Here is a 13,735-nt window from a genome sequence, read left to right as displayed (position 1 = left end):
TTCGGGGAAATTCATAGTTTGCGTGAGTTCCTGCTGTTGCAATTGCTTGTAATTTTTATTTTCTGGTCCACACTTATCTGCTATCCCTGCTTTATAGTTGTTACATTTCCGCAATGGTATTTGCAGGGATGGAAGTTTTTTTATTTCTAATTTTTTTCACATGCACGAGTATGTGATTTTCGGGCACCGATCTTTCTTCAAATGTTTTTGTGCATAAGTGTGAACGTTACTGATCTCAGAGCATGATTACAACGGTAGGTGATTTCAACCGTTATCCATTGTTTCAACCAACCTAGCCGTAGACTTGAGATATTGGTGTCTACGTGATAGTTCGTTTGTAACTATAGCAGAGACTCTGATGATATGGGGGAAGGGATGATTATAACTTTCTGATGCTTACGAATCATGTTGCTAGTGTTACTTGTTACTGTCATTGCCAGATATTAACACACACACAGAGATGCTTATGAAGCCCGCTACATATTACTATCATTGCCACCCTTTGTTTTGCTGTGGTACGTGTGCAGAAAGGAAACCGGGAAGGAGGTGTAAACCCAATACTTCCCACATGCCCAACAATAAATACATTCGTCCCACAAATCAAGGTTTTCAAGCATAATTAGTTATCAGATTCCATTATTTTTGGCTACAGAAATTTAAAGACGTTAACCAAATGTCTTTTAAAACTATATGTCTTGTACTGTTTAAAAAAAACCCAAGGAATTTCTTTTTATTACTTGTGATCACTGCAGGTAGGTAGCAGGGTTTTGTGTTTACACTAATACTTACAAGTCAATAATACTTTTTGTAAATCTTTATTATTTATTTATCTATCATTCTAAATATGCTGCAACTTTTCTTGTTCTCTTGTCATTCTCTTTCTCTGCCTCCCGTCCGCATTTGGGTCATGGAGGGGCACTGAACCTAACAACGAAAAAGACCACAGAAGTTGTTAACAAACCAAGTTACTTATCAACCAAGCAGCCATCCGCGGCGTTGGCGGACCTGTCGACTGACTTGATAATTCCTAAACATTTATATACATGACTTTTTAATCATCATTTAATACTGTAGGGCAAAGCTCAGATCGAATGCCTTCAGTACAGAACTCGATACTGTTATATGAAGGTGTTGTTATGTGTGTAAAAGGTGTCAGAAGAAAGACCATGCATTTTGTTCGGTTTAATTTTTTAGTTTCTTTTTCTTGGTAATCCACAATTCATTATATTCTTTTGTATTTAAAAGTAAAACAATTGAATTGATAGCTTGGTTAATTGTTAAAGGATTAGTTGGGTACAAGTTTTTCCGATAATGAATGGATAAAGCGCAGTGCAAGATATTTTTTTTCTTCAAATCTGAGTGAATATGCTTTTCCGTGCTTGAGCTACACAGAAAAAGGTCAACAAAACATATTGTTCTGAGTTTAATCTAACTAATAGAAAGAAAAACTTCACCCTAGTGCTTTAAGTACTTAAAGACAGGACAGGAGATGTAAACATTAACCACTGTGTGGAAAATTTAAGGTGACATGCCTGACAATGATGTGCACAAAACTAGGGGGTAACAAATGGGTTATAAAAAAACCGAAAGTCAGGGATGTTTGAGGTAGTGTAAACAACGTGGTGCAGGATGAGCACAAATCACACACTATTTGGTGTTCTAGGCAGCGATCGATATGTCGGTAGGTTTACTGTTGGATTGAAGGTTGTTCGAGATTCCACTTCCATTTTTGTTTGTGGTCGGCATTTCTACTTGTGTGAGAAAACCTTCATTGCCAAGCTGAACAGAAGTGCTGTCTCCTGAAAACAATGAAATGATAAACGATTTTCAGATTGTTTGTCATGTTAGATTCTGCAGCCATGGTTTTAGTACTGAAGCTTCTTGACCGAAACACTAAACAGGATGTGTACCATGACACCTGAGCAAAAGACGAAACAGAAGTTTTAACTTTTACCATAAGTTTTGAGTCAACGAGTCCCTGTTTAGAGCAGTCGAGACTAAAGACTAGATGTCAGACTATAGAATTTTCTATACGGAGAATACGAACAAGTTTCCAGCAGCAAATTTAACTCTGTGGTGACAAAATTAAGCGATTTCTCTACTGGAATGGCAGCATTGCTAGGAGAAAATATTCACAAGCCGGTACGCCAGCTGTGCCACATTTTTAATTCTTCTTATTTTGTCTGGACAGCGCCATGACTAGGGGAAAAACAATAAATTGTATTACTTTAATAAATCAATATGCGGTTGGTTGTTGTTGATATGATTAATAGGTTTTTGGTAAGTGAGTGGTTGTATGGGAGTTTGTGTGTGTGTGAGAGAGAGACGTTTGCAGAGCAGACTGATCTTTTAGTCTAACCTTGCGTTGTAGCTTTCAAACGCGTAATGGACACAGGATCTTGTGATGTGCGTTGTGGCCAGAAGACGTCGGTCCTGCCTGTGACAAGCTGCTGTGCAGGGCCTACTACCTTGTCTTCTAGAAACTTAATGTTGCTGTTTGTCACGTCCGGTGCACTCAGATCAGCCCCATCATTATCATAATAATAAAAATCATCATCATCAGCATAAGCTATCTGATGAAAGCGATAGGCGACGTCGGCAGTTTCTTGCTGCTGCCTTGCATCAGACGAACGACGGAAACGAGTCAGCTGACCATAATAGTAACATCAGAACGTTCCCCAACTTCTTCTCTCTCGGCATGTAGACTGGGTTCTGCGGACATCCAGTCTTTGTCGGAGATACCGTTTACGTAACTAGCAAAGGATACGGACTGACGGTCATCTCCACCTGCAGGAGAAACCAGGTATGATCTCGTTGAGAAACTCTTGCCTTCTACTGCAGCATCTGTTACCGCGGAGGGTACGTCACTTGCTGTCAAACTGGTCATGCGTTGGGTGTGGGATGATGGAAAGAAGGGGGCGATTTCGTCCTCTGGCCCGAAGTCAGCGGTCGGTGAAACAGCAAGACCCTTTAAAACATTAGGAACTATGTCTTTTGCTTGAGGTACAATATCTTCTTGCTTATTATCACCCTCGACTTTGTTGCTAACAGACGCAGAGGAATGACTTTTGTGGGCATTTTTTGTCTGGAGTGTCTCTGAAGAATCGGAACGAGAGCAGATTTTCCTCGTCATCTACGTGAGTTGCTGAATCTTGCTGCCCAAATGCAGTAGAATCTTTCTGAAGATGCTCCTCGTCCACCTCGACAACCGAGGTAGTAGGCATCGAGGGGCTGTCAAACTTTTCCTTATTAGCGTCTTGCGACACAGGGTCGATCCCAATTACGTCTAGCTCATCAGAAACTGTCGGACTTACTGGATTTGAAGCATCTTCGACAGAGCTTCTCGCAGTATCCGGCACCTTTTCTTCTTGAATCCTCAGATTTTGCTGTCGATCCCCAGGCGAGTCTTCAGGAACTGAAGATGCGGCTAAGTCTTCTGATGGCTGATCGTTGTCAACACACTCTTCAGCTGTCGTCGAACAGTCGAGGTTCTCTTGTTTGCTACTTAGCATATTAGACAGAGATTTCATGGCTTCTTCGCTTTTAATAAGCATACCAATAATTTTCATTAGGCCTTCTCTGTCTGTACCATCGTCAGTCTGAGCTGAATCTAAAGCTCTCGATTCTTTCATCCCATTTTCAGAAGACCTTACATAAGTTTCCTGCCCGGTCGATTTGCTCCTGGTGCTTTTCATCTTATCGCCTGTGTCTTCGGCATTCGTATCATCTATCGCTGTGTTTTCCTCTGCGAATGCTTCAGCGACCTCGTCTGGTGTGTCCTCACTATTATCCTCCGTCGCCTGACTTGACGCATCTGCCCTATCTCGGTTCTGTGCGGATAGTTTCGGCTGACCATCGAGTGAGTTCTCTTGACCTTGCCCGGTCAATGTGTTCCTGCTGCTTTTTACCGCAGTTTCAATCTTGGTGTCAGTGGCTTCGGCATTTTTACCAGCCATCCCTGTGTTTTCCTCTGCGAATGCTTCAGCGCCCTCGTCTGGTGTGTCCTCACTATTATCCTCCGTCGCCTGACTTGACGGGTCTGCCCTATCTCGGTTCTGTGCGGATAGTTTCGGCTGACCATCGATGTACTCGTGATCTTTGTGCGATTGGTAATCACTTTGGTCAGAGGATGGCTGCAGATGACTAGATGGACCTGTTTGCTCACCTGTCTCTTGCTGTGCTGGACCGTACTGTGAGTTCTCATCTCCAGACGTCTGCATATTGTCATGTGTCAGATCATTTTTTGAACCTTGCCAGCTGCCGGAGGGATGACCACTCGCGAAGAACTGCCCACCCTGGTTCATCTTGCCGAGCTTGCTGGCGTGCTTGCTTACAGCATTCCGCGTGTCGTCATGGAGATGCGTTGGCTCGTTCGCATGATTTCCTTCTGCGTGGAAGGCACGGGATGGGTCGGGTTCTCGGAGTCGGCCGTGTGTAGTGTAATATTTACCACTGGAGAGCAGTGGGCGGTGACGTGGGAACGTCGCTCCGTCCGTGAACGGTAGAGACCTCACGTTTAGAAGTCTGCGTTGCGTGACGGGCGGCCGCGGGACTTTCATCGGAACCCAGAAAGCGGGACTTGGCCCCAGCGAACGACTGGAAGTACTTGTGCAAGGGAGAGCTCAAGTGCTCGCTGGCACCAGCGTTACCTGGTAAAGCGGACTTGACCGCATGCTCCGTCGCCTGGTCATCTTCAGGCACGTGCTGCGAGGGAGGGGAGAAGTCCGAGTGATGCTGAACGTCTAGGTCTGCAAAGTATCTGGACGCAGTCGCAGCAGCAGCGGCCTCGTGCTGCAGAAATGCGTTGTAGAGAACAAGTGATAGGAGCAAGACTCGCAAGGATCGTTGCCTTGGAAACGAGACGAACGTTGGCGGAAAGGACTTCATCTTCATTATTTTTTCTTCACATAAGCGTGCTACTTCCTTTCTTTTTAGTAAGTTTATATCTGCAACGAGAATGTTTCGAGGGACCATTTGTCAGTAACACGAAGGGACCTTGCAAGGCTAACCTGTCAAATGTGTACGAGTTAAACTTAACCCGACTTGACATACCTGTGTACGCATGTTTGACAAACCTGAATTGTAACGGACACACATTCAAACCCTGACTAGCGACATGCATTAAGTTAAATTATTACAGCTAATGATTTCGGTATTAAAACTACTCCTCCAGCCTCCCTTCTTCGCATCAGTCTGGGTTAATTCTTTGTATGTGCCGCTAGCTGCATGATTTTTATTGAAAATGTTCGCCTGTTGTCACATAAAAGACATCCTTCAACACATTGTATGTATTATTTATATTATGCGTTCAGTATATATATCCACCATATATACTGCATAGTTATCTTTTCATATTTATCACGTTCTTATTTAAAAATGAATGCTGGAACAAGAAGAAGAAGAATAGAATTTATAAATCCCATTTCTCCATGTGATGGCTAGCTTAATGCTCTGTGCTCACAAAACTACAAACGTGCCGACAGTTTAAAAATTCAGCGAGGCCCACGATTAAAAATGTAAGGAAAGGTGCGCAAGGTAGACAGTGGTGAGCATAACTGATCATGAAAGAGGATTGAAAACTGACTTCTAAAAAAAAGACAAAAAAAGACAGCAATTAACCCTGTGACATTTAATCCTAGCATTTCCTTAAAACTCAAGTGTGCAAACATTGTAATTGACATGGATATAGAGATAAATTTATAAAAAAAGGTAACTGTGTAAATCAAAGAAGAAACAGATGCAACTTACGCAAATGCCATGCGGTGGTTAAATAAATAACCAACGGTTCATGGGTGGCACTGAATCAGCACGTTGTATCGTTAGGATGGTTTGGAAGATGAATAAGACAATGCACAGATAACACAAGATCGCGAGTTTGTGATATTGGAGCAGCGTTACACGTTTGCCTAACAACATTCTAAGAGCTGCCAACAAATAAATGCTAATTAAAATCTGACATTTTGTGTCAGCGACACAGATAAGCATTAACGTCAACACCATATCGCCATCATCACCACCACCATCATCGTCACTAGCAACAATCTTGGGAGCGATAACACACACAAACCATCGACCTAAAAAATATCTTTACAAAATGTAAATTCGGATTATTTCCGCGTCCGTTTAAGCTATTATAAAAATGAACAATAATTGACAAGACAATTTTTCTCTTTTTAAAATTTCTAAAAAAACGCATATTCTTTATGAGGAGAGGAAATAAAATCTTGGCCGGATCTTCAGAGTAGCACGTAATTACCTAAACCATATTCAAAACATGAAGGTGTAGCGGGTAGGGTCAGAAAGACAGAAAGAAGGAGAAAATATTAAAAAATTAACAGACAAAAGAGAGGAAAAATAAAAAAGGAAACATGAAATAAATACAGAAAGAAAAATATTCAAAATGTTTAGGTATTGTCTTTTCAGTGAAGCATGAGACAATAATCTGATAAGACATTCACATGGGACTTGAGCATCTCGTCTTAGGTAAATAAACAGCTGGCAGTCTCTGACGTCAACACTATTTAGACAACGAACACAAAACGTTCAGTTATCTGTTTTCTTATTCCCCCTCGCCCTCCCTTCATCATGATTTACCAAGTCTTCGTTCTTTGGTTAGGGTTAGTCTTCGGTTGACGTCGACCGCGGAATGCGACACACGCAGAGCGGCCAGGTGTTGTAAGATGGGTGGTAACCCCCGCTGCTGGGGGGCGCTGCCAGGTGTCGCAACTAGCGGGCTTGACCCTTGCCCTGCCACCCGCAGAACTGGCGCACGCGCATGTTCAGCGCCTCCACGTGCTCGTGCTCCTTCTGCCGGTAACTTCTCAGCAGGAAGCGGTAGATGGCGCAGCGCTCCTCAATCTCTTCGTCGTCCAGGTAGCGCACTTGCCTGGCGGGTGACCCCAGGTGTCCGGTTCTCAGCTGCAACAACCTCGCTTCCGCTGCACCGGCACCGTTCGTTGCACTGCGAGTGGATCTGGTACCCAGCATCGCCGACCACGCCGTGGATGGCCGCAGGTCGACTTTGGATCGACGGCAGTGTGACAAGCCAGCTACCACTACCTCTTCCTCCTCATCATTATCATCGTCGCCCTCTTCGTAGATATCCGCCATTGTCTGGGGACGGCGTTGGGCTTCCTGGCCAAACAATCGTCGCTGAGAGCGAGATGAGGTCTGGTGGGGAGGCTGGGCGATGTCTGGGGTCGTGTTCCTTGCTGCAAAGGGCTCCTCTTCCGCAGCTGCTTCAAGACGAAGTCTTCCATGTCGCTGGGCGAGTTCCCAGACCTGGTGGCGAGAATCTCGCGTTGTCGCTCTTTGTAGCGTTTGAGGCGTCGCTTGACGTCCAGCTGCGACTTCTTCATGTCCACGGCCACGCAGCGCTTGGCGGACTCGAACCCTGCCATCAGCATCTCGAAGCGCTTCTTCTCCAACAAGTTGGCGCGGACCGAGGTCTTCTTCAGCTCACTGTCCATCGTGACCGCAACAGCGTGTTGCGTCTTCTCACGCCGAGGTCACGGGATGTGGCAGTTTTTATGGCTAAACCTGAAAACAAAACAAAATCACGAAGCGTGAAATTTCTGGCTCATTTTTTGAAAGATGCTTTGCCAACTCGAGGCCGTGCGATCGGCAGTCACCGAAACGGACATTATAACAGCAAAACTTTGTTTATGAATCTTGAATGTTTATCCTTGCCTCAGTGTGAAGGATTTTTTTAATGTGTGTTTTGCTATTTTCTCCCACGAGCGTAAATAGCAATCTCAAATATTATGTTTGATTTGAACTTACTTTCAAAAACTGGCGTAAGAAAATGCAGGCTTAGTGGCTAAATTTTAAAATGTACCAGGGAAGGATAGAAAATAACCACCCGAGTTTCGAGTACTAATGCATCGAAATCAGTCTGGAATGCACCTGCACGTAGATCACCGCAGTGTGATCATTTTCTTTTAACGTCTGAAGGAAAAACAAACAGTGGAGTGTGAAAGAATATCGTATTATTCCTGTCGTTTCGTGTCCATCCGCTTGGAAAAGCGCGCTCTCGTGAAAAGCCTCCGCGAGCGTTCTGTCACGAACAAGGACGTCACGCAGCTTGGCCTTGTGACGTTCCTGGTGCATGTATGGAGTGCAACAGTCCAATCTACAGTATTTTTGCCGGAGGCAATGGTGAAGCCTGGGGATATATTCATAGCCCAATCTCGGATCAATTTCAGTACCAATTCATATTCATGTCTATAATACTTGACATTATTGTCCCCCTCTCTCAAATCATTCCAACGTCTACTGTCAGAGTATAACGATATTCTGTTTGCTAGTGAATTCGCTCTTTTAAAAAGGCGATTATATTTATTCATCGAACGGAAGAGCAAAGTGACAAAAAATAATTTAACAATTGTTGGTAGGTGGCAAAATTTATGGACAAGAACTTAGTTAAGCTGCACTTGAAACTCGTCTGATAATTTTATCCTAAAAGCAGAGCGACATCATTTATCTTTGCTTTCTGGACGCGAAAACCTTTTAATAAACTTGAGGTTTCTGTTCAGTGTAAGCAGATCACACTCAAGTTAAATATAACTGAAATGTTTATTAAGTCATTTTCTTTAGAGTGGGTGAGGATACACATTACTGTGCATTCATTAAAGGGTGTGCTACATAGATATCGATGGAATCTGATAGAACGAAGCAATTATACATTAAAAGTAAGAACAGTGAAAAGAATGAGATCTTATAGCTATAAAGCAAACATCACTCCCTTAAATTAAAAGTCTGCGGCAATCTGTCAGCAAAAATGTCGTTGCTATGTACTTAGACCGCTACTTACGATCGTTGCAGCCTTGATATCCTCATAAGCGGTATGTGAAATCGTCTCCTCCCAGTCCTCCTTAATAAAATAATAATAATAAGCCTTTGAGCAAAAAAAAAAAAAATCCTGAACTCTGGAATACTTCTGTAGAGAGGGTGTCCCTACAGGAGGCAGCACTATCTTGCGTCGATTCGATGTAAAGAAAGTCCAAACATGTCGCTGTTCTTTCCACCCTTGCAGGCCTTACATGCTGTTCTTACAACAGCTAACAAGCTATTAACACATACAACCGAGCTTCAGCCTTGGATCGAGAAGGGTTCGTCGTCATGGATGGGGAATTGGGGTGTAGGGTGGAGCGGTACAAGCCGTTGATGCGGTCATTTTCTGTAATGTGATTCGCGCCTGCCTTGCTGAACATTATGTTGACGGAGCTGTTGATGTGAAGGTTCCACAGAAACACGAGAAACACCCGCGGGGGCAGGAAGTCCGGACCCAACTCTGCCTCGCCATAAGTGTCAGGAGTAGGTTAGAGGCATCATACTTGCAGTCCTTCGACGTTAATTCTTCAGCGAGATCGAGTGGGCTCCCTTCGTGTGTCAAGGGTGTGTCAAGTTGATAAAGTGGTTCCGCAGAGTACACAAGGGGAGTCTTTTATCTTCTTAATCCACGGTTTTTTTCTTTAGAATTTGTTTTTTCTCTTAAGAGGTGTCGCACCGACCAGCTTTTTTATACGAAGGCGCTTCTTAATAATTCTTAGTCACTGCTTCATAATAAAACGCTGGGGATTTTATAATAGGTAACGTCGTTTCCAAATTTTCGATTCGTTTAAGATTTGAAAATACTGATAGCAATAACTGACAGGCTTTATGATGATAGTCACATGACGTTTTCTTGTTTTCAAAAAGCAAGAAAAACTACTGTCTAATTTGCTTACGCTACAAACTGTAACCCCTGATCACTTTGTGTCCAGTCCAATGCTGGTGTTGATGACGACGACGACGACGATGAACACACCCCGATTTTGTGAGCTCCACCTTAAGGCACCAGAATTTTTGTTCCCGTGCAGTGCAGTCCCTGCTACTTGATTTACAAGTGATGTGTCTACAAGAGGCCTTTGATGACTTTCTTAATACGATGGCTTTTCCTGCTCGTGTGGGTGGGGGAGGAGAGGGGCTACGGTGGTGGTGGTGGTGGTGGTTGGAGTGGAGGGGGGAGTTAATTACCACAAACACATGAGGCTAGCCTGGTGCTCAGCTCTCCACGTGTAAATCGCACACGTTAATCGACCTGCGCACTTTTTCGTCCAGAGCTGGGTCACTCGATGACACCGACGTCATCGAGAACGATCGGGGCGCCACCTACCGCCTCCGCTCGGAGTAATAGCGGTATTTCGAGCTTTATGTTTATTTACTAATTAATTTAGTCTAAATTTGTCAACTGGTACTTACGAATGGGTTGATTATCATCGAGTGGGACAATATGAATGACAAGCAAATTACAAAAATACTGTCAAAAATAATGCAAGGAATCTCCATTGGAGCATGATTGATAGTATTCAAAGGGGTAGATTGTATTTTTGTCCGACTCAAGAGAAAATTTATTTGTGAATTATTTATGTGAGCTTTCTTCATCATAGTTTTGCTAACCTTATTAGACAAAGTTAGAATTAACCAGAATATTAGTCAGAATTATTTTAGGCGCATGGTGTACGCTGTTTGAGCATTGTATCTCTACATAAAGAGAGCTGTAATAAAACTGGCATTACTAAAATTGTTCCATAATATTCCAAGATAGCACCCCCTCTCTCTGTCAAGCCAGATTACCGATCAAATATCGGTCACCTTAAAATGTACGTGCACATGTGTGTTTGCGTGCGTGTGTATGTGTATGTGTGTGTGTACGTGCTTGTCTATCTACATGCATAGGCTCGCGAAGGTGAATGGAGACTAAGAGAGTGTTGGGAGGAGTTAACGATCGCACGATCTTCGAACCACTGCACCGGCGAACAACAGTTCCTGATCTCCACACCACCACCACCGACCACTCTTTCCACCTCTACCCCCAATACCGATAGACTGAGTCATTTGTGCTGCCACCCGCTGACCTGCAGAATAGGTTACCTTGCGCCGAACGGTGCGAGCACTGTACACCGTGTCCTACCCGTATATCGTACCCCACGCCACGGCATTGGGAAGCGACTATAATGGCAATCTTCACGCCATCTCTCTCAATTTAAATAGAGTGGGACACGCTTGGCTTCCACAGCAAACAGCCCTTGAAAATTGAGTCCATTGAAAACCCGTGGACCACTGCAGTAATGCAATAATGTTCTGGAAGAATTTCACATGTTCTATCACTGGCAGGTGCCGGGAGGTGGTGAAGGGGACTCTCGGATATCGGCATAGGGGGTGATATTAAGATGGCACATTGCGGTGTGGGTTCGATCCTTATCATCCGCCAGACAACTGCTGAAAGCTTAACGTTGTCAGCCTTTGAAAGTGACCCATTCATAATTTTGTTTGTGGAGAATATGTTTTAGCATGTTTTCGAGAGCAGGTGATGTCTCTCACTAAAGTCTATCTCTTTATTTATCAGCCATCCCTATCTGTATGCTACATAAATATTTCTTCCTACAACTGTTCTTTCTTCTTTTTTCAAACATAAACATATTTTCTTGATATTTTGTGCCACTGCGTCTCTCTCTCTCTTGTACAACATACTCTTCCTTGCTTTTGTTGTCAAAAGACACCATAGTTGCCTTATTATTATTATTTGTAGATTCAACATTCTTGTTTATTCCTTTCGCACCTTTCACTGTCATACTTTTCCTTTAATGAAAAAGTAACTGGTCAAACATCCGTAATCATTATTATAATGTAAAACCTTTGCCAGACTTGGTCAAACATCTATTATCATTCATGACGAAACTTTGCCAAACTTGCTCAGGTGTTCTTCCATATAGGTCCAGTGAAGAAAAGCCTGTAGTAAACCAGTTTTGTTTGTCCAGTCTATTTTCAGAACACGGATAAAGTAGTTTAAATGCGGATCCTTTATTTTTTTTGTTTAGTTTAGTGTGGCAGTTCTCTTCACTTTCATTATGCCCAATGTTTAGGGTCAGACTGCTCTTATGTCAAAAGCACTTGACACAGAATTTGTGTGTGTGGATAAAACAAAGTTTTCCTCTAAAGATTCTTCTATCAAATAAATAACTAGGTCTCTGAAAATAATTAGATCGGTCTTTCGAGTCTCTCAACACGGTACTTGTACTAGTTCGAATCTTATGGTTGGAGAAATAGCCCCACTCATCGCCCAGCAATAATGAGCTCCCGATTTGTCACGGAAAGTAAAAGGCGGCAGAAAGAAAGGGCAGGGCTCCACCTTCCAAATGCCTCTGCCATTGACAGGATAAACCACTTACACTTTGCTGACTCATCTTTTGGTTATAAGAGTTTTTAACCGTCTTTTAAACTATCTTTAACAATCACTGGATTTGTGCTGTGTTACGGTTGAATAGTATTGACTTAATAGGGTTGATCTTTATGAGTTTGAAGCGTTTTCAAGTACTTAGTCTATTGACTCCGGCACCACTTATGGTTGAGACAGGATTTCCTTTCTCATTGAAAAGAGCGACATTTTCTCTATCTAAAAATAAAAAAGAGCTAAAGCTTGGCATAAGTTGTGGAACATTTGACTGAGAACATTATATGTGGAGCGTCTTTGTGAAGCTATCAGAAAAAAGTGCCACGCCAGGCAAAGATCGAGAATATTCTTGGACTACGAGTTGTGTTGGGCAATCTTTGGACCACCTCCACCAGTTTCTTTTGATGAGTGGCATGAACTTTGAGGGTGTTTTCAAAGCAACATGCATTTTGACGACCCCGATCCTGCGTCGAGCTGCTGCTGCTATATATTTTTTTTCAATTTCACAGTTTAGTTCTTTGACCTGTACTGGTCGTCGGGAAGAGTGGGCGGATAAGTATTTGCAAGGAGTGAAACAAACGCTGGCAAACGAAGAAACAAAAACAAATAAACTAACGATCAAACAGATATATGATCTACTGAAATATAAAATAAGCAAACGAATAACAAACAAAAAACAAACAACGAAAAAAGAAATAACATAAGTGAACGCAATGAACACCAATGGGTTGGAATAACTGGAAAGAAGAGGACAAAAGGAGTTCTGTCATATAAGCATTGGTGGACGAAGTGAAATTGTTAGTACCTCCGCAGTTCAAATGTCATTGCTCAAGAACTTGCAGAATGGCAGTGCATGCAACGCTAAACTCGTTGCCATTGTCAGAAAATCTTTGATTAAAGTCACGTTGATCGCATGGACGGACTTCCCTGACACCTGTACTCAATGTCCTCGGAGAGCAGACGATAATGAAGTCTTCAGCCAGGCAACGATGGACAACGAACTTGAACGGTTCGTCCCAATCGATTTTTTAATTTGTTTTTTAACTCATCGTATCTTTTGCTTGAGGATTAGGTATATGAAAAACGAATGCCAACAGCAAAAAAGATTATCTAAAGAGTTCTAAGTGATTTAGTTATTGGTGGGTTTGGAGAGATGATAGACTCAGAAGAGAGAATTGGTATTTTATGCCGTCAGCATCTGTAAACAGCTGCTATATGCTGCGTGCCCGAAACGAGACCTGAACCCAGAGGAGTCCTAGTGGTTGAGCCGGGTTCACGGAACTCATATTACTGCTGGGTAAGCCTAACAGTGGTTAATGAATTATTAGTTACAAAACACACACACACCCACTTTAGTGACGAAAAAAGGACAAGGGAAAGAATAACGGCTTTAGACAATAGGAAACGAAAAGGGAGAAAACCCTGAAAGATCTAGGGGGCGGTAACAGGTCAGGAATTCCACCTCTCGGTAGTAAAGTTAGATTTTTGAGTAGTACGGGTGCGCTTATGTTTAACTGTCAG

The 13,735-nt window shown here is 42.9% G+C and overlaps 2 protein-coding genes across 2 annotated transcripts in view; one reads left to right on the top strand and one right to left on the bottom strand.

Annotated features, from left to right (window-relative positions):
- Position 1: 1 nt before the first annotated feature.
- The window catches only part of LOC112569938 (ATP-dependent RNA helicase TDRD9-like), a 39,507-nt gene continuing 25,773 nt past the window's right edge, over positions 2-13,735 (top strand). Inside the window, 1 exon segment of the mRNA XM_025248043.1 lies at positions 2-22. The gene's annotated coding sequence lies outside the window, so the exon portion shown is untranslated.
- LOC112569941 lies at positions 1,177-9,679 on the bottom strand. The gene is given in 5 exon segments (XM_025248049.1): positions 1,177-1,799; positions 2,360-4,946; positions 5,749-7,068; positions 7,071-7,539; positions 8,813-9,679. Coding segments are annotated over 2 exon segments (741 nt in total). The 5' UTR covers positions 7,470-7,539; positions 8,813-9,679; the 3' UTR covers positions 1,177-1,799; positions 2,360-4,946; positions 5,749-6,726.

The sequence above is a fragment of the Pomacea canaliculata genome, linkage group LG8 (genome assembly GCF_003073045.1).
Source record: "Pomacea canaliculata isolate SZHN2017 linkage group LG8, ASM307304v1, whole genome shotgun sequence".
Taxonomy (NCBI): Eukaryota; Metazoa; Mollusca; class Gastropoda; order Architaenioglossa; family Ampullariidae; genus Pomacea; species Pomacea canaliculata.
The sequence above is the reverse complement of the archived record's forward strand: the minus strand, read 5'-3'. Positions and strand labels throughout refer to the sequence as shown.